General features: G+C 40.7%; 1 protein-coding gene across 1 annotated transcript; it reads right to left on the reverse strand.

Moving 5' to 3' along the window:
• Positions 1 to 11,576: 11,576 nt before the first annotated feature.
• Positions 11,577 to 19,261, reverse strand: LOC115375894 (zinc finger protein 384-like). The gene is made up of 5 exons (XM_030075486.1): positions 18,755 to 19,261; positions 17,389 to 17,476; positions 16,667 to 16,799; positions 16,179 to 16,437; positions 11,577 to 13,552 (listed from the first exon to the last, which is right to left on the reverse strand). Exons 1-5 carry the CDS (start codon positions 19,055 to 19,057, stop codon positions 12,056 to 12,058), a joined length of 2,280 nt encoding a protein of 759 aa, XP_029931346.1. The 5' UTR covers positions 19,058 to 19,261; the 3' UTR covers positions 11,577 to 12,055.
• Between the last annotated feature and the right edge of the window lie 2,821 nt (positions 19,262 to 22,082).

Below are 22,082 nucleotides of genomic sequence, written 5' to 3' on the forward strand. Positions count from 1 at the left end.
TGGTATACTGATTAACCACATCAGCTTTCTGACTTTAAAAAAAAATCCATTGATGTGTTTAGAGCCTCATTCGCTTCCACTGCATCAACAACTTGACCATCAAAAACAGAACAAGTGCTATTCTGACAATAACCCCCCAGTTTGGTCCATGTCATTTTGTTGTCTGATCCTGCAGGACAGTCAGAGATTAACTCAGTGGGTCAGTCAAGGTGGTTTAAACCTCACCATATCCCGTTTTCAGAATGTTTTGATATGACATTATCTTTTGATCAGTGGCCACACACTTCATTATTGGACTGCCTTCATTGCGCTGCAGCCCAAAGTGACACAGCAACGCGTTAGATAGTAGATATCATGTCAACGGGTGTTCTGCCTCTGATTCCAGGCCCATCAGGGAACAGCAGCATCAGCTCAGTGGGACAGTTAGATGTCTGCGGACTGGCAGATTGATGGTTCAAAGTTTTTCTCCTGATCAATCACCCCATCTGATTTCATCATTAGACTGCAATGCTGGTTATCTGACTATCTTGGTAAAGACAGTGGTCTAACAATTAAAAAAAAAAAAAAAAAAAAAAAAAATCCATGCTTTGTTATGTAATGTCCATTTGTCCTTCCATCAAAACATTTGAGATGAGATGGCTGATTGTTCTCTTTCGAATTGAGCTGATGGTGACTGGATCCCCCAGCTTGCCGCTTGCAACTTTGTTTTTCTCTTCTATTTTCTTTCTAAAATGACAAAAAGAAAACTTTTTTCTTTGTTGTTTCTGTGTCACCACAAAGTTAGAAATAGTAAGCTGTTCAATAATGAGTGTAGCTCATAACCTTTTTATAAGTTGATTAATTGAACTGTGAAGGTTTTGTACCAGTTTTCAGGGTCTGACTACAAAGTGCTGGATGAATTATGCATATTCTGTATGCTACTGCAGAGCAACAAGCATAACATTTTAGGCTGCATGAGAAATCTGGGTAGCACTCTAGATTACAGCGCGGTAAAAACATGGACATAGTAGGGTAATAGTTTTATAATAAAAGGCAATGATGTCACTTCCGGTTTGGTCTATATAAGATGTACAAGGCATTAACAGTATGAAATGTGTTTAGTTGAAAATAGCGGTTCATGGTTATTACACAGAAATTACCTCCAGTGTTTCCAGGTAACAGATCACAGCATTAAACCTATAATTTGTACAGTATCACCTTAAACCAAAAGGGTATGTTTGGAACATAAAGGAGGGTGAATTTCAGCATTATAATATGGTAATTACCAATTTTGACTGCCAAAAATTTTCATGTGGTTTTGAAGGTATTATGCTGATATTAGCCTATAACGTGAAACCATCTGCCTATACGACCCTGTTATTATGACGTTATTACCCCATTAAGGTAGCTTAACCCAAATGCAGACCAGACAGGCAGGTGATATACATGGATTTATTGAAGATTACACTGAGATGCCAGGCTCAGGTGAGGTGGTGTGGCTGGCTGGCGTGGCTGAAGGCTTTGTGGCAGAGTGAACAGCACCATGATCTGGCAGGAACTGGGTTTACGTATCATGGTGGTGGTGACATGATGTCTGGCATGTGTGCTGATTTAGGATGACTGGCAGGTCAAGGTGCAGAGAGAGAGAGAGAGAGACAGAGAGAGAGGCAGGGACACGCCCACACCACACACTGGGAGATGGAGCAAAACACTATAACTAATCTCACCATATTACAATTTTTTATCCAAATATTACACTGTTATAACCACTTTATTAACAGGTTACCATACTGTTACCAAAATATTACTACATCACTGCTAAATAGATGTGTTTCTCCATTATTACCCTTTGTTTTGGGCTCCTCAATGCCCTGTTACATCAATTTCATCAGTCTAATATTACCCAGATATACCCATTGTTAATACCAAGCTATTACCTAATAGTCTTACACTATAATACCTATAGTTTAAGCTCATACAGTATTGGTCTTCTGCATGCATGTTATGCAGTCTTAAGGTAACATGATATGTAACGCCTCCTCCACGATTTATACACAGTCAGATCTAACTCAGTTGTCACACTTCACTTTGAAATCCATCTTCACTGTATGATCTGAGATGTCACTCGACATGAAGGTGTTCCAGCACACGGTTCAGTGCACAAAAGAAAATATCTGTTTGTGTGTGTGCGTGTGTGTGTGTGTGTGTGTGTGTGTGTGTGTGTGTGTGTGTGTGTGTGTGCGCACGTGCGTAGGCTTACTGTGGATCCTTGAGAGATTTATTAACTGCTGTGAGGCACAGAGAGGAAATGTTACATGCCTGTGTCGATTTAGAGGAACACAGCGGTCTTGTCGAGATGACTGAGTCTTGGTTTCAGTCTGGCTGTGTCGTAGCCACTAGGGGTTGCTGTTACCTTTGATTTTTCTGCAGACTGACATTCCCTATTTGTGCATGCATGTGTGTGGGGGTGTATCCATGTAATTAACATTTAAAGTTGATTAAGGTTTGTTTTTTCTTTTTTCTTTTTCTTTTTTTTTTTGCAAAGACTTTAATTCAGTCACAGGGACAGATGTTAGATCACTGGAGCGAGCATAAACTGCTCTTCCTTCTTCCTTTTTCATCTCTTGCTTCCTCTCTTTATTCATCTATATATCTACCAATCTATGCAAGTGAGCCCTCCCAGTGAGGATAAGGGTGAGTGAGAGAGAGGAAAGAATGGGGGTGGGGGTGGGGGGGGACTAAATTAAAGCCAGGATATAATCACAGGAACCTTAAAAGAGCTTCTAGTGTTTAAATGTTAACTTCTCCACTCATAGGCACTTCATTTGGAGAGTAAGCTTCTCTTATGCTGCTTAACTGCTGGTCAGCGCATACCAACACTCTTAAATAATGAGCACCAAAAGCCAACGCAACAGGAAAAGTGTGAGCAAACAAGAGTTTTGGGATGCTTTTGACTGAATTGATTAAAAGCAGATTTGCAAAGAAGAGAGCACATGCACGTACACACTCACAAACTACATTCAAAAAGACAAACAGTAAAACACAAAATCCCCCCATAATTGTTAAAGATGTCTGTGCACTTAAACGAGTGCAAGTTGCAGAATTTACATAAACGACCGCTAAGACGCTGTAAAAATGTGTTTATGATAAAATGTTTTCATTCGGGAGCAATCTCGACAATTTAGGTACCAGTTTTGGTTGTCAGTGTTCATCTCTGTACAGTGTGCTATAACTGATGTGCTGTGAGGCGTTGGACCTCAAAACTTTAATTTTATTGCCATCTCTATGTCTCATTCACTTATACTGCATCAGTGTGCAGACTACTGAATGCTTCACTTTTTAATATTATGAATATGTAATAAAATGATTCCTTCAGTAATCTCTAAATCAGCACATTTTCCCCGTCATTGCATTTTGCTTATCTGCCAGCGCACGAGGGCAGAATTTTTTCCCCTCCAAAGATAGCGACAGGCAGAGAAATGTTGAATGAATACAATATGCAGGTTTCCTGTATACTGATAGTATCTGTCAATTATCATTAGTTTTTCACTGAGAACTTGTTGCCAAAGAACATTAGCTGTCCTGGCATAATTTAGTCGCACAATAACAATCACATATCTGGGAACTGCAGTGATATGAAAAACTCACAAACATGCAGATAAGGCATGTGATCAGCACTACATGCTGGCAAAAGCTGCCGACTGTTGCTGGCTGTCATTTTTTTCCTTGCCGTGTTGGTCGGTAGACAGACAGTCTGTGTTCCGGCAGTCTACGGCAGGGATTTTCAAACTTTTTTTTTTTTTTTTTTTTTTTTTTTTTTTCATATTCCAAACCATCATATTGGCTTTCATTCAGCTCATTCACCCTCATTTTAAGTGATTTTGACCTTGAGTATGAAAAGATATGTGGTTTGTGTTAGGGCTTAAATTGTCCAGATGTCACAGTTGAACACTGAGAAATAGATGTGAAGTGATAAGATTGACATTTATCGCCAAAATCATCAGTTTGTATTGTATTGTAACAATATCTGGTGAAGTAGAGTTAAATTAATTAAACTATTCTTCATTTTACTGAGGACCTTCTAGAAGCCACTCAGTGACCCTGGTGGGCCCCAGACCCCACTTCTCTACTATATCCTAACAATCCTTTATGAATGTTTCATTTTAATAAAGGCAATGTTTTCTATTATTGCTACTGAAATAGGCTTCCTGATCCTTAAAGTGGCTTCTGTAAAAAAGTTATTTAGCTGTACGCAAATGGTACATACAGCAGAAATACAGAAGTCATAGAAGAAGTAGAAGTATCTTCAGTCATTACACACAATATAATAAGTATAAACAGCATATAATGTACAATTATACAATAAGTATAAACAGTCTAGACAGTATACTGTAAAAAGTAAGAGTTTTAAGTAATGACTGAAAAGGCAGAAGCATAATGCTTATATGTATGCCTGTCCTACAATCTTATCAATTTGAGCTACCTTCCAGAAACAGAAAATGAGTTTAAAAAATCATTAACACCTGTAACCCTTAAAAAATAGCTTTATAAACCATTCTAAACCAAAAGCAAGTTACACATTCTTGAATTTACATTAGCATTAACCCCAAAAATAGATCTACATCTCTGTTTAATCTGCTTTTTAGCTTTTTGTACGGTAAACTTACAACCATCTCTCAAATCATATTTGCACTCCTGTATTGAGAAAAGGAAAATATTCTCTGTCTGGCAGTGACTGACTTTGTTTTATCTCTGAACATAATTGACATTATCTTATAATGCCAAATCATTAAATCGTTATCATCACCAAATCATTAAATTTCATACCATGGGATTTTATCAACATTGAGTTACAGTGATCATAGTATTCAGCCTTATTTATAATATGTAATACTCGTACATATGTATTATTAGTACAATAGGGAATGCATCCATATATTCATATCCTTTTATGCCCTTTATGAATAATACAGCAGACTGGTTGACATGTGCTGTTATGGAGAAGCTGCAGTGAAGATGTGCCACATTTCCTACATATTTGACATCATAAGTGTATTTATATTCAACATGGTGCACTCTCTCTTTCTCTCTCTCTCTCTCTCCCTCAGTCACAAACACACATACACACACTTTCTGCACCCTTGCAGTGAAACAAAACTGCTACCATCAAATTCCTGTCCATCTTTGACTAAGACCCGGTGGATATCCCGAGTCACGGAGAAAACCTGTTGGCCTCCATGACATACAGCTCAGAGCCAGCTGTTTTGATCTGATGCTGCTGCACCGGCACAGAGAGAGGCAGCAAACTAATACTTTGCCAGTCAACCAGGCTGAGTAGCAGGAGACGAGATGATGGGGGCAACTCTGGAGGGTTAGGGGCGCAACATGAAATGACAGCTTTCTGTCTTGCTGTTGAAAGTCTGTGGAAAAGGAGACCATTTTAAATCAACGAAAGACCTACAAAACAAAAAAATAGGAATACCGCATTGCATCATGATAGTTTAGAGGAAAAACAGGGAGAAAGACAAAAGGACAGAGAATGATGATGTCTTTCCTGAGAAAGTGCTGCAATCAGCACGTTCTCCTCAGGACTGAAATAAACAACAAGTTCATTATCATTCAACTAGCTCAGAGATTTATGTGACAAGTTACTTCAAATGAAATGAACTGATACTTTAGCATACTTCAGTGTCAGTGCTTATGTATTAAACAGAGTAGATGAATAATGTTTCCGCTAAAAGGATTGAGCATAACTGGTCAACAAATAATATCTCACACTCACACACACACACACACACACAAACCTCCACCAGCAGCAGGGTAATTATAAGTAGGTAGTGTGTGATTTACTGTGAACAAAGTCAAAGTTCAGAGAAGAAGATCAATGCATCTGGTCCAGTACACTTGATCAGTTTTGATGGGGTCAAAGGAGATTCAAGACCAAAGGGATTCATACAAAAATCAGCACTGGATATAAAACCACAAAAAGTATGGGAGAGAGAGAGAGAGAGAGAGAGAGAGAGAGAGAGAGAGAGTAGGGCATCGGTCCAAAGGGCAAGTACATTTTAATAAATAACAAGCAATGTTGCCTGGTAACTGGTAAGCGAAAAAATGTCATTTGGTCCAGGTGGATTTGTATCTCGTTGGGTTTCTGACATTTGGTAGGCATTTCATTTCTCAAGCGGGAAACCCATCTTCAAATCTGATTTCTTAAGCAAAGATGGAAAATTTAAAAGCATCCTGGCTGCTTATGAACACACCCCATACTTCCAAAAAGCAAGCGCTCAATTCTCAGCACATGCCTTTTCATTCCACTTTTATAATCCTGGCATTGCTGTCTATTTAACCTGCACTACCCAAACACTGTACCTGGTATCTGAGAGTGGATAAAGGTGAAAAGTGAATTTGTGGTGCCAAATAAAGACTTCACAGCACTGGCACCAACACATGCCAAAACAGCAATTTTCCCCATGACTCATTCCTCATCTCAAGTCTGCCTCGGAGCATCAATCTTGTCTTCTGTCAACACAGTGCAGCTCTGATTATTTAACTGCCATCTTAAGAAGCCCAGCATCAAATCATCAGCCTGAAAAAGGGAGGCACTGAAGGAAATGGTTAGGTAAGGAGATAGAGAACATCAGAGTGAGAGAGACAGAGAGAGAGAGAGAGAGTGGGAGAGAGTGAGAAAGGAATAAATTGAGAACGACAGAGAAAGCATGAGAGAAACTGAGACACAGAGAAATCAGATCAAACTGCAGGCAAAAAGAGAAGTAATAAACATCTCCATAACTCCAAAAACACATATCACCACAAATTTATCTATATATGTATATTTTTATATTGCCATAAATGTCCTTGTTTGTGTGTGCATTTTTTGTTATGTTGCTATTACGCTGCAGCTGACAAGACCTCGTGGGACTAATTACTGAACTACCAATCTATATATCACAACATAAATCTCAGAAGAGTGAGCAAGGAGTGACGGAGAATGGTGGAACAGAGGGAGGGAGTGTCACGTGTGTGTATTTTGGTGTGTTTATGCAAGAAGAAAAATGACAGAAAGAAAGAATGAGACGGAGAAAAAGGTGCGCATCCAATTATACAAAAAGAAATGTCAAAAAGAGCAAAAGCAAAAGAGAGAAGGGATGGTGTCCTTGTGCCTTGACTGAATGACAGACTCCACCCATCCTCCCAAGTCACAGCAGTGGGCTTCAGGAGAGCTGCAGGACCAGGGGTCACTTCTGGGGAGAAGAAGAGGGAGAGAGAGGACAGGAGCAAGAGGGAGATATGGGAAGGAGGGAGGGAGTAGGAGCAAACGCCCTTCTCCTAAAGAGTGAGAAGGAGGGTGAGAAGAAATAAGAGATGAGGGAAAGAGGAGGGAGGAAGCGATTGGAGAAAGATGGAGAGAGTGCAACCCCTAACTCAAGGGCAGGTTAGAGGTACTGCAGCCGAAACAGTTACCATGGTAATTGGATGGATGGGTGGGTGAGGGGTGTGTGTTGTCGAAATCCTCTTAAAAGTCGCCTGAGTTTGTATTTGTGGCCCAATGAGGACATCTAGTGGTTCTCCTGTGACTAGCAGGGACATCAACATCACACTGATGAGTGGTCTGGGCTGCACACCAGGGCGCCATCTCACTGCCTTTATATGCCTCTCCATCACCATTAGTCAAATAAATCCAGTGAGATCAACCCTCACAGAGCTGAGGGAGCCCATCAACAACAATAAACACATCAAGGTTTATTTCTCAGCTATGCAACTCCAAAAAATATGTAGCTTAGAAAATTCTGGTCATAGCAGTAATCAACATGCATGGCTAAATCATATTCCTAAATCAGATGATCAAGTTTAATTTTACAGATTCAAATCAGTTTCACGGGTATGTAGCGTAATCTTTTTCACAGTAATCTGGCTAACTTTCTAATCCTGCTTTGTGAAATAAACCCCCCGGGAGTGTGTCTTGCCCAGAATGCTTTGTGATCATTCATTTCCATGGTAATGAGCGACACAAGCATGAGCAAACAAGCAATAATCAGAGGATTTTGACTTATTTATGACATTAACTCATCCGCTGAATTTATTAGCTGTTACTCTACGTAATTATTAGCATTACCGGCTTAAGGCTAAGTGCCACTCATTTCAAATTCTCTGCTTCCCCTTGCATCTCACCTCCTGCTCTGCAAGTGGCTCACCTGACGCCAAGTACAGAGAGAGAGTCAAGGAGAGCATGTTAAGTAATGAAACAGGGCTGAGGACCATACAGGAGGCCAGGCTGAAACACTGCCCCCATGCCCCCAAAGGGAAGATATATCTAATGGTAACCTGACTCTATGGTGCTGTGAGCTGGTGAAAGGGTTTGCCCCTCATTTTAACCCAGTCATCAGCTGCACTCCCATTTTCCACACTCCCACATCGCTCACATTTTAAGACATTTATTGCTGATTGTGGAATGAGTTTGTTCCTAGTTCCATTTTAGGGGAAATTCACTCTGGATTTCATCTGGATTTAATACCTTCAGTGGGAAGGCCAATGAAATATCAGGTTAATGCATGCCTCTGGTAACAGATGATGCATGGAGGCAGAGCAGCCAAATATATTTATGTATGTGTGTGTGTGTGTGTGTGTGTGTGTGTGTGTGTGTAGAGTTGTGTGTAGATGCATGTTAATGAGTGTTTTGGGGCGTCTTCTTGTGTTTTGCTATCATTCAGTTGTTTTATATTGTTTGTGAAGTTATAGAGGGGCAAAGTCAGCACGGTTCATTTGTAAAATTGGACTTGCAGTGCAACAGCTGATGGTGAAAGCCTAAAAACATTATTTTGAAAATCACCATGACCAGATCACTTCCAAATATCATTATTTGGTAAATCTGTCATGCAAACTGTGGCAGTTAATCTTCTTGTATTATTTGCTTGTAGTCGCCATCCCTCGACTCTCGGAGAAGGTGACTCATGACCCAGTGAGTCCAAACTGCCAAACTCCTTGCATAATCAAATTGAAGCCCTGGTTAGTTCTTGAATCAGCCCATGAACATAAAACATGTCATACTGCATTTTGTTCCTTAACTGTTAACAAAGGTAACATGCTTCCTTTTGCAGGATACACCCACAGCTGGTATATTTACATTAAAACCTAAAATACACACTACAGATGTTGTGTTCAGTTGAAAAACTGGCTCAGAAGGATGCTCAAAGCCTCATCTTGTGCAGACTCTGTCCTCGTTTGTCACTCCGAAATGAATCAGTACATCCTCAACCCAGCTGTATTATGTGGTGCTTCAAGTTTTGTTCCCAAAGTACCCAAGTTTGTAGCCCATTAAAAATCAAAGGAATTCCATTTATTCCTGTTCTCTAAGCAAAGTTAGGCTTCATTTAGATCTGCCGACCGTCAGAGTGTTTAATCTACTAAGCAGCCTTGGGCTTCCCCAGCAACAGCATGAATTTTTCCCCGAGTGAGCAAAGCTGAATACGTTTTTTCCAGAGCTTTGAAGAGAAGATATGACGGGCCTTAAAGCAGGCTCAAGCACCTGCGCCTGGACAGAGGATAAACATATACGCAAGGAGGATTCCTGCAAGATTTGTGATCAAAGTAGGAACTCGGAGCCCAGATGCATTTACACATTAAAATTCAAAGCTTTCAAAGAAGAGGAAAAAAGTTAACTGTTGAATCATTTCCCCCCCCAGCCACTTCAGGTCTCGTATATTCTGTGGATTTCAAGCAGCATGTGTCACTGAAGCAGTCACAACGATCTGGATGGGTGGTGGGGATTAAAGAGTGTCACTCTCAACCTCAATAATGTTCTGCTGCTTCTGCTAGTACAGCAGTTCTATTAGCAGATAGGAGTTTTATTTGAATACTTGTATTGGACAGCTCCCAGGCCAGAGTGTGAATGCATGTAACCATCTCTCCCACTGCAATTATCCTTGTTCGCTACTGCACTGATACAAATCCCTAACAATAAAGGGACAGATGAACAACAGTGCGCAGGATGACTTTGGTGCAGATGTGCAAACCTCCTGTTACCTCCATCTCTCTCAAAATCAGGGTATCTGCCAGCTTCAGAATGCACTTCAAGGACCACCTAGCATTGAATGCAAGGCCAATTTAGATGATGAATTGAAGCTTGCAAAAGCAACCTGTTTCTATTTGAATAAAGCTTCTGAAGAGATCAGAAACTATAAATGAGCAGGTTAACTCAAAGGACACCAGGAAATTTAATTAATCCCATGAATAAATAAGTCCAGCTGTGTTAAGTAAAAGAGAAAGGACACATATTGGACCCTAAAGCTGTTTTTTTTTTTTTTTTTTTTTTTTAATTAATCTGAGTAGACAGGTAGTTCAAAGAAACATTAGATGGTCAAGCAAAATCCAAACTACATTCAAGACATTTATATACTTTGTAAGATATTCAGGTCCAGTCACTTATTTTCAAACTTTTGATGGATCTGCGGACATCCAATAATGTTGGCTGTTGATCTGACAGGGGCTTCAAATGCCATAAAAGTAGATGAAACACTTTTATTTTTAATATAATGGACAAGCCAGGTAATTATGACTGCCTCGTGGAATGGCCTTACTATGACCTTCAGTTCATTCAATACTGAGGTAATGCAAATTGCCCTCCTGCATTACCTTTAACTGTCCCCTCATGTATGTCCTTAAGCTACAACTGTTATCAATATGCCCAGGCTGGACAGGGCAGCCTATATCCGTTTCTTAAATACACTAAACACAAAGTCAAACAGGCTTTTATTTGCAAGATTAATTCCAAACTGTCTTTAAAAAAATGTTGCCACTGGGTGAGTTTGATTTATTGGCTTACAGGTGATTTTGGAAAGGCTTATTAATATGAATAAGAAAACATCCATGTACTACTCTGCAAGTATTTCTAAAGCTCTTTATACTGTACATCCTGGGATAGCGCAGGCTGTTACTTAGAGACAGATGAGTCTTTCCCTGTAATATGAAATGTCACATAACCATGCAGCTCCAGTATGAACATGCAGATGAAAAATGTGACTGTGCATGTGCCCAGAAGATCTTGATGGGCATATGGATATTTTAGGATTGAAGCTGATGCTATTACTGTAACACAGTACATATATCTTATTTGCATGTTAAAGTTCAGACAAATCTTGCATGGTCCCAAAGATTAATCTTGCATTAATACACTGCTGACACATTTGCATGTTATCTAATGCTGCTAGGACTTCTGTGACAGCACAGCTGACTCAAGCCAAAAAAATCTCTACAGTTTGTACCAACTAACCTTAAGGCATTTTGTACTGAAAGCTATTAAATCCTATCCATCTGACCCTACATTACTGTATGAAATGGAGTTTTTTTATTTCCTAAAACTCTTATTTTATCAGGTTATCAGGGAGGTGAGGTGGCTATTGTATAGTGTTTTACAGCTAACAGTGACACCCAAGATTCTTACCACTTTGCCCCAATCTATTGAGCGTTTAAAGGATTTAAGGAGACATGAAGTTTCATCTGTATGAGGAATCTTGCAATATCATTTGATACTGCCAACACACACACACACACACACACACACACACACACACACCCAAACAAATTAAAACTCAAACTCTTGGTGGGGTTTAAGATGCATTTTAGATGCAAACAAGATTAGGAAACAACATGGCTTTACTGGAGTTACAAAAACAGTATAATGGAAGCAAAACTACTGGAGAATAACAGAACACAGAAATAGTAAGGAACACTGGCATTAACATCAGTCCTGTGTGAACTACTTTTTTTTTTTTTTTTAACCGAATTTGATCCCAAAACACACATAGCAGTTAAGAGGATTCAAAGGTAGGCCTATTTTGAAATCAAAGCAACAATATCAGTGAAATCTTCGCTTTTCAAAACAGTAAAAGGCAATAAAACTTGCAGACCTACAGATTTGAGTTCAGATTTTGTTTCTCTGATTGGTAGAACTGTTCGAATCACACATACTGTATCATTTCTGTCGTGCCTGTCCCTACTGTGTGTGTATTGCTCCTGTCTTCTCTATAACCGTTTACAGCCAAATCCTACACCCTCAGTTGATTCTTCAGCAACAAATTGATCATTTTAAGGGTTTTCGGACTGCCGTATTTTTCTTTGGTCTTCCTCTTTTGCTCGTACTATTACTGTTTTGCCCTCCACTCTTCTTTTTCCTCTTCTTTTCTGCTGGATTAAAGTCAGAGTCACTATCCTCAGAGGTCTTTGGTTTTCCTCTGCGTCGGCCGGTGTTCTTGTTTCTCTTCTCTTTCTCTGTTGAGTCAAAATTTGGGTCACTGTCACTCTGCTCCTCCTTACTCCCATCACCGCAGGAAGTCGCGCTTTTCAAATACTCCGCCTGAAATGTGTCAGCGTCTGCGTTTGAATCCTCCGCTTTCACTGCTAGAATCAAGCTTTCTCCCTTGACTGCTGCGTTCCTCTTAGGCCTTCCTTTCGGTCTCCCTGTGGGTCTCTTTTTACATTTTTGAGTGCTCTTCTTTTTCACCACCTGCTTCTTCTCCTCCTCTGACTGCTCCTCCTCCTCCTCTTCCTCCTCATCCTCCTCTTCTTCCTCCTGCTCCTCCTCTGCCTCTTTCTCCTCCTCTTTCCCTTCAAATTCCACAATATCAAAGTCTTTCTCCTTCTCCTGTTCATCGCCAGTCTGGCAGTCCATTTCGTTCGTCTCATCCTTTTCGGACTCAGACTGATTTAGGCTCGTCTTCTCCATCTGCCGTTTTCTCTCCGATCCAGGGACTTGGCTGTGGTAGCGCTGGACGTGACTTTTCAAGCTGACATTGTGATTGAAGCTCGTGCCACAGTGCTTGCATTTATAAGGCCTTTCCCCGGTGTGCAGGCGCATGTGCGATTTGAGGTGGCCCGACTGGTTGAAGGAGCGCTGGCACACCTCGCACACAAACGGCTTCACTCCCGTGTGCACGACCGAGTGTCTCCGGAGCTGATGGATATAGTTGAATTCCATCTTGCAGACGTCACAAATGTGTTTCTTGGGGCCTCGGTGCTCTAGCAGGTGTCTGTTGCGCAGTTTACTGTTAGCAAACAGCTCTGAGCAGTCGGGGCATTGATAGGGCTTTGATCTAGGGCGGTGGGTCTGCTCGTGTGCAAGCTTGTCTAGCCTTGTCTTAAACGACATGAGGCAGTACCTGCATCGATGCTCGTAGTCTTCATTATGGATTTTGCTATGAGTTTTTAGAGAGACCTCAGAAACGCATCTCTTGCCACACACATTGCAGGCATAGGGCTTGATTTTGTACTCGCATGTGTGAGGCCTCAGAATGTTGAAAAACTTCCCGCACTCCGGGCAGAGCTGATTGAGTTTGAGGCCAGCTGGATAGTTTTCCTCAGGACTTTCTTCATCAGGAATTTCCTCCTCATCAGATTCCTTAGTGACCTCCTCAGTCAAGTTGTCCTCCGGGGGGCTCCATTCACCATCTGAATTGAAGTTCTTTTTGCCGTCCTCACTGTCGTCCCCTCCATCGGATGAATCACTGTCATCGCTAAAAGTAATAGTCTCAGAGATAACTGGGACGTTGCTGGAGTTGTGGCTATCTCCTGAAGGCAATGCCTGTAAAAGACGCAGATAATACACATGATAATCTCCACTGCACCTGAATCACATCTCAAATATCTCGGACGTATTTGACATGTCTCTGCTGTGTGCCACATGAGGGTAAAATTTTCCAAAATCTATGTAACATAACAGGTGTTGAAATGTATGAAATGTTACATTGTGATTAAAGGAAGAGTTCACCCCAATGCATAATTTCGAACTTCCCCCTAGTTCAGTCTACCCATCAAATAGTTTCTGTGTGAGAGGTGAGTTTCTACATAATCCAGTTTTATATTACCTGCCAAAAAACATCACCAAGCTGTATCTGTGTCCAGTGAGGCTGTTGGAGGCTGTTCCCAACTGGCATTAACATCCATCCTGCGTAATACAATCACAATCTCTGAGTACAGGTGTAAGGAGTAATGCATCCTCAATGCATCTTGCACAGGACACATTTAGAAGTGGCTTTTGACGCTTTTGTCCACACCACATTATAACAACCCTGTCTACATCAACCCTGTCTACATCAATGGAGCTGAGGTGGACCAAGTGAGCAGTTTTAAGTTCCTGGAAATCAACATAACAGAGAACCTGTCATGGACTTCACATATCTCTGCCCTGGTTAAAAAAGCCCAGAAATGGCTATATTTCTTAAGGAAACTTAAGAAAGCAAAATTCCCACGCCAAGTTCGTGTCAACTTCTACAAAGGAGCGACTGAAAGCATCCTGACTGGAAACATCACAAACTGTGGGATGTGCACGGCCCAGGACAGGAAGACTCTGCAACGAGTGATTAAAACTGCCCAAAACATCGTTGGTACCCATCAACCAAGCACCAGTGATATCGGGGTGGTGACGTGCATGCGCAGAGCCAAAAGGATCCTAAAAGACAACACCCACCCCAGCCACAGCCTGTTCACCCTGCTGCCGTCAGGCAAAAGATACAGAAGTATCCACTGCCGTACCACCAGACTACAGAGCAGCTTCTTCCCTCAGGGTGTGAGACTACTAAATGCACCATCTGCACTCCTCCATGTTCAATAATTTGAGAGGGAGACCACATTTTAATTTCATTATACAACCTGTTGTATATGACCAATAAACTTCCTTGTATCCTTGTATCCTTGTATAAGTGTAAACAGACATGTATCCCAGGACAGACCGAAGGACCACCTACTCACCTGATGTCCTCCGGCCAGACCGGCACTTTTCCAATAGAAAAAATCTCCTGCCTGACTCTGCCCAGCAGCTGCACTGTTAGCTGATGGGCCAAATGCAAACTGACCAGCTGTAAGGCAGCTGGTTAATGAATAAAAATACAAACTGTCCACCTGCAGGGTGGGAACTACAGGGGAGCCAAGGAGAGTTCAGCTCCCCTTAAGACATGAGCTCCCCCAAAAATATGATCTGAGAAATATACTCTTAAATTTCATTCCTTGGTGCCATTAAACAGATTCATTCCAACTCTAGACACGATACAGTTACTAGAGTAATACTACACAACTATTACACACTTGTTTAACCATCCTGTTTTTTTTTGTTGTTTGTTTGTTTTGTTTTGTTTTTTGTTTTTTGTTTTTAATCTCATCTGTAATTTCTGACACACATCAGAGCCATGACAGTGGGAGAGTCCCATCTAACTGCACATTCAAGTTCAACATCAAGTTTAGCTTGATTTTTCTACCGCAGCCGAGACCGTCTCAAACCTGCTGTGGAATAATTTTAAAAAATCTGAGCTTGAACGTGAACAGGTCCAGCCTGTAATAACCAATACATGTGAAATGCCTCCTCAGTAGTTGACAGCGCATCAAAATAAGGCTGGAATTCGCAATGATGTCTCCTTTAGTTAAATACTGCTGCCAGTTAAATGCCGTTTCATTTTTCTTAATTACTAACTTACTTATTTATTTATTGTGTGGAAGGAGGACTAGCAAAGTCAGAGTTTCACTGTACAGAGTAACTGTCTGTTTTACTGTGCTTCTTCTCTCTCTTTCTCTTGTAACTAAACAACTCACAAATGGAGATGATGTGTGTTCATTTGCATATAGCATGAAAGTGAGATCCGCTCACAAGTGGGCAGGCGAGACAAATGTGAAGATGCGTTTTAATACCAGGTGTGAACGGACAGACTGACAGCTGTCCACTTGTGATCAGAACGCCAAAGATGCATTTTAATGCCAGGCGGGAACAGCCTCACTGCTCCTAAAAATACTCTTCACCCCCGTGGGCTGGAGATTGTCATAGCTTTTGGAAAGAGCTGTTGATGTGAAGTTTTTCACATGTAAATTTTGAGCTCCACAAAACAAAACCCATCCTATCCCATTGTGCTGGGGTGCCTGAAGACAGAGAAGATCACGACAGACTGGAAGCTTTGCAAAATCACACAGACACTACCGGGATGGATAGACTGCCCTAAGGATCTTTTGTATTTTGAGTGCAATGTTTATTTAATTAGTACTTAAACTATTTATTTTGAAAGCACAACAGCAGCCAAACCCAACACTCCAGCTTTCTCAGTAGTATGCACAAAAAATAGCACAAACATTGAAATTATATAAGAAATCATAGTAATACTAATATAGATTTGGTGTGCTGTTTGGCTGCAATGAATCAGCTGCATATTTAGCTGGTAAAATCCTACCTGTTGGGTCCCTGCAGTTACATCTTTGTCTCCTGACAGGTATTGGTCTACGGCAAGTGGGAGGCTAGTCTGGGCCTGGCTCTTCCACTGTTTTCTGTAGTCACACTTAAGGCACTGCTGGACCACGATGACAAGTAAGCCATGCATGATCTTCTCCAGCTGACATTTGCTGCCACATGACGGACAGTTCCGCCGGAACAGCTGCAGGAGACAGCTTTCATTCACAAGATACTTTCCTTTCTCCTGCAGAAGGGCAGCTCTAAAAAAGAACAACACAAAAATCTGTGAGATACAGTCTGAAATAAGTAAGTTCCCAATATTTCTGGAACAGTTACCAAAAATGCCTGTCTGCTGCCTGTCAGCCAATTCATATTATGCTTGAAATGGTTATATTTATGAGCTCTGTGTTTTATGTGTGCTAAATGTCCCACTGCTGCATAACCAATTGCCCCACTGGGGAAAAATAAAGTTGATTGACGGTTACTTACTTTTCCTTGCTTAATTTTTTTTCTGCATTTATGATCTCCTGCTGTGTCTGGACCCCTCCAGGAGTAACAACATATGAAAGATCAGTTGAACAGGAAACTGAGATACCACACGGTGCTGGGCTTACTTGGACACCTACAAATAAAATATAAATGTAAATGCTTAAAGATATTTGATTTTTAATGTTGAGTAAATACATAATTCACTGTTATTGTAATATACACTCAGTGGCCACTTTATTATGGTCAACCTGTATAGTCTAATGCAGTTTAATACAACAGCACTGCTATAAATACTACCTTTTAAGATTATGTTTATGATGGCCCATTTTTGTTAACATTGTGGAGAATGTGTAAATTTAATTCAATGTTAATTATTGAGGTTGTAGTTTGCAGAGGGCTTGTACTGGACTTCATTATACTGAGAGCTATTCCCAATTTTTTTGGTCCTCCCTATTTATATACATGAGGGGTACACAATATTAGAAACACCTCTGAATAAAATGCAGTCCAGCATAACAGCACCACTAACTATGAGCTCAATGCCAACCATAGAATTGAATGAACACCTCTATTACTGTGACCAAAGGGAAACCTGAGCATTACAGGCATCATAAAGGTAAACTTTATGACAGAACAGTTTACTAGATCGTATTAGAAGGTGGACTTAATAAAGTGGCCACTGAGTGTATGGTCATTTTCAATGATAATGTCACATTTCTTACCCTTTGAACTGAACACTTTTTCTTCAGGACAAGATTCTGAAGAAACGCTCAGTTCCTCATCCCGACATCCAACATCTGAATTTTCCTCCTACACAAATAAAATAGCACAAGTAAGATCAGTTAGTTAAACAAAAGCTAAACAAAATGCAACCAAAATGTTATTTAGATGTTGCCACTGAAAGCACCTTACAGTATCATTTGTGAATTTGTTTTGATCAGTAAAGGAAAATGGTAAATGTCTTTCATGCCTGTGCAGTGACTGTCCAATGTGCCTATTGACCATCTGAATGGTAAGCATGCACATTAATCTGTAAATGTGATCAGTGCTGTGATGCTGTGTCACAGTCCTTGAGTTATGTATTGCATGTGCACCAATGACACAACAAGTGCACATCATGTGTGCCCTCCACAGCACTATGAGTATGTCAATACGTCATTATTCGCCTGTCAGTACGAGACGCATTTCACCTGAAGCAATGCGCTGCACAAGGACGTACAAGATGTGGCCCTGCGATACAAGTCAACAAATCAAAAAGATGTGAATGTGGCCTTCCTTTTTAAACACTAGGGCTGGGTATTGGCAAGGACCTTATGATACCATATGTATCACAATACATAGGTTGCAATCTCGATACATTGCAGCACTATGGAGAATTAATTGAAAATGTGTAGTTGGAGCTTAAATACAGCCTACTGCATAACACATGGGTAAACCAGTAAAACATGCAACATATTATAAGGCAGAAAAATCAGGGGACAGTGCACCTACACTAGAACATCAAAGTGCATAAATGATACCTATCCAGGCAAGGGCATATAATCGATGCAGTACTGCGAAAATGTGCATAACAGAGCTGTATTGATTATTCTGCACAGCTACAGGAATTGTTTTGATTCCTTTATACCTTCTCATATGTGCCTTCTATTATGTCTTAATAGCCTTATTGACTGTATGGTGGAACTTAATACAGTGCTCTTATGTTTTTTGATGTGTCTCAATGTGTGGCTCAGATGGAAATAAGCACAGAGTACCTAAACATTTAACTGCATATATATCTTACAATTACTGTACAACAATTAAAGTGGGCACCTGACATGGTCCTGCTTATGTCATAGGTGGCAACTTTATGGGACATCCACCTGATATGAATGAAGCATTGTAGCGTTATCAATGCAAACTTGGGTATTTAAATCCCATGCATGTCTCGTCGCCCTATCCCTTAATATAAAACAAGCAAACCCTAAGGGAACTAGGGCGCCAAACTGGTAGGAAATGGCCATTAGGAGTATGGTCGTATGTATGGAGGAGGGATATGTTTTGTGTTGTGGGGATGTGACTGTGTCGCACACGTCTGAGCCCACTCACCTCACTTGCTGAGACTGAGACGGTGGCTCCTGGTGACCTGGGACAAAGTGATGGGACAGCGCTGGACTTCAGCTGGAGCGTGCGGCCGAACCCCATTTGGATCAGGGTCAAGTTCTCAAAACAATCGTCTGTGAAGTGCTCGCTGCAGATCTTGATATCAGTCCAGGACGACTCTTTGAAAACCTGACCATTGGTTTTGGCAAGAAACTGCACCCATTCCAGTCTTTTCTCCGGGTCCTCCGGTAGCCTGAAGCGCTGCGTAGTGCTCAAGAGGAACGAGTCGCATCCCATGACGGAGCACATCCCGCCCGGATCCTCTGATGGCCCTCCAGCTCGGATCAACACCAAGCGGCGTTGAGTGCGTTTTAAGGAATACACAGCTGCTTACTGGGTCGATTATTATGGGGTCAAACCATAACAGCACTGAATTAGAGAGCCAGTTGTGCAGCAGCAGTGGCGGTGGCTCAGTGGGCGGAGATTTAGCGCTGGTACAGGGTATGCTCGTTTTGGTGTCAGGCGCATCCTGGATTTAGCTTATTGGGAATGATGTCTCTTAGTTTCATACAGCCGAGAGCGATTAGTAATGTCTTCTTGGGGCAAAGTGCATTCACTACAGGAAACGACATTTATCAAACACGAAGCATTTGATAAATAGATTTAATAATTATGAAACAAGTTGCTTAAGTAAATGGATTTCCCTACATTTTGCAAAGCTGAGGCCTATGTACGTCATGAATCCTTTATCAGGATTTCAGAATGGCGTGACGAGGTTGCTGACGTTTGGTTGCTGTATTTTTAAAACTATATCTATCATAATAATAATGATAATTATTATTATTAACGATGCAAATCAAAATTTGCCCACAATATTTGCCCACAGCATCATACGTGACTCGACAGTGCCTTGCGTCTTACGTCACGAACGTTAACACCAAATTTAATACATTATGTAGGCTACTTGAAAATAAAATAAACCAGTGCCTGATAAACCAGGATATCGTGTGCAAAATTATTATTGTTATTATTATTATAAGTAGTAGTAGTAGTAGTAGTTTTGCTGTTGTTGTTGTTTATTCTGTATGTTGTTTATGCTACACTGGAGAAAACTGCACCTAGCTGCCAAATGAATGTGGCCTAATTATTGGCAAGACTTATCTAATAAATAAATAAATAAATAAAAATAGCTTACATTCCTGATCAAAATCTTAAGACCAGTTGAGAAATTGCAAGAATTTAGATTTTGCACTGTTGGATCTTAAGAAGGTTCTAAGTAGAGCTTCAAAATGCAAAAAGAAGAAATGGGAGTGAGACAAAAAAAAAAAAAAAAAAAAGTAAGCAATTTATTGCAAACAACCATTAAACTGAAATAGGTTGTTCATCAGCTTATCAAAAGTTTAAGACCACTACCTTTAAAACCCAAATCTTGGCAAAAATGTGGATTCAGTGTCATTTTCTGTCAGGTATCCACACTGTCATGACCTCCTGAGCTGATGAACAGCCTATTTCAGTTTAATGGTTGTTTGCAATAAATTGCTTACTCAATTTTTTTTTTTGTCTCACTCCCATTTCTTCTTTTTGCATTTTGAAGCTCTACTTAGAACCTTTTTAAGATCCAACAGTCCAAAATGTAAATTCTTGCAATTTCTCAACTGGTCTTACGATTTTGATCAGGAGTGTACCTTTAAGAAGTGATTCCCATAAGATTCCCTAAAGCGCACTTGGAAGATTTGCACTTGCATTTTGCATTTTATGCAGGCGCACTCCGGATTTGCAAGTTAAGGAAGGCACCAGCAGGTGGAAGTGTTGAGCTTGGAAAAATCTGTACCTAAATCTGCTGTGCATAATACACTCTAATTGCACCTTGTCAACATAGTGTAGCATTGTGTAAACCAAAGCTTAAGCCTACAGTATATTGTTTGAAGTAGTTATTGATTCTCAAAGTTATTTTGCACACATTTTCAGTCCATTAATCAAGTCGTCTACACCACACTGTTCACCCCAACACAGCAGGGAATATACATCTGTAAGCACAACAGAGCCAGTAGCTTTATATAAAACCATAGATTATCTTGTCAGTTTCCATATGCTGTATTATCAAGATTAGGACCTTGTCTATGTGGGGTATCCAGTCTCAGTCTCTGAAAAACGCTGCAAAATTGTTCTCTGAGTTACCTGATTCTCACCACACTAGAAGTTTCCATTCTGTAATTTCCTGAAAAAGGTTAAAATACACACCAAGCCCGGTGCCAGTGCTTCGCCACACAAAGCCCTGGGCTTGCAAAAGGTGACCATTCTCTGGCACTGAGCACTAAAAGTTTGGCTGGGTGTGGAAGGGAAAAACGACACTTTGTGTGTGTGTGTGTGTGTGTGTGTGTGTGTGTGTGTGTGTGTGTGTGTGTTTACATTTGTAAAGCAGTTAACATTCAGATTTAATCTGTGACCGAACACAGCTCACTTAATGTTTATACACTAAGCGTATGGTGGAAAAATGCTCTCCAGGAGGTGGAGCACATACTGCAGCTAAATGTGGTTTGGCTCATGTTGTTCCTGAGTTCTGACTCTCATGGGATCTTCAAGTCTGCGTAATGCTCAACAGTCACTGAATTCTATCTTTTAACTATTTAACATCTGCAGTCCCAGCAGTGTTTTGTGACAGTATTGTGAATAGCTAATGATATATTGGCATGCTGTGACATCCTGTGTGTGTACAGTAATGCAATTCTATAGGTCAAGTAGGTCAATTTTTTTCCATGCAGAGGATTCCCAATAGATCAACATCTGGTCAATAACCTCAACATGCATAAAGATTTGACATATGACCTGGAACAGACAAATCGCAGCTATTTTTTCCATACTGGTCAATGAAATGTTAACCCATTCTTTTTTTTTTTCCGGAGAATTTTTCCAGAGTTTCCCTGGAACCCTTCAAAGGAGTCATATCTCTTTTAAAAATCAGAAGATGCCTGCATAGTTTTTCATAATGCTGATTGCACGCTAGTTGTTCCGTGTACAACAGCCACATGTGGTTGAAATATGGATCAAGGGGCACTCGTGTGGTTTTACACATATGGACTCAAAAAAAAAGAGGAATGTCATTGACTACTGTTGTGTTTGCAGCAGGTTTGAGCAGCAGGTGGTGATATGCTATTCTCTTGTGTCCCGCCAGGCATGACACATGAATTTTTATGCCGAGAGACAGAAATGGATGGGTTTTGTTGATTTATTTTCCCTCTAGGTGTTTTTTGAGCATTTCTGCTAGCCGGGGCAGACAGAGACTCTGACAAGATATCTCGTGTTCATTAATCAATGCTGGCAATGTCTGACCTGA

Source organism: Myripristis murdjan, chromosome 17, assembly GCF_902150065.1.
Source record: "Myripristis murdjan chromosome 17, fMyrMur1.1, whole genome shotgun sequence".
NCBI classification, from domain to species: Eukaryota; Metazoa; Chordata; class Actinopteri; order Holocentriformes; family Holocentridae; genus Myripristis; species Myripristis murdjan.

What these genes read in the sequence shown, in the direction of transcription:
- LOC115375894 (XM_030075486.1), bottom strand. Translation starts at nt 19,057, where the DNA reads ATGTGCTCCGTCATGGGATGCGACTCGTTCCTCTTGAGCACTACGCAG. An exon ending in TCTCAGTCTCAGCAAGTGAG is followed by an intron (nt 17,477 to 18,754) that starts GTGAGTGGGCTC and finishes TTATTTGTGTAG; the next exon opens with GAGGAAAATTCAGATGTTGG. An exon ending in AAAAAATTAAGCAAGGAAAA is followed by an intron (nt 16,438 to 16,666) that starts GTAAGTAACCGT and finishes GTTCTTTTTTAG; the next exon opens with AGCTGCCCTTCTGCAGGAGA.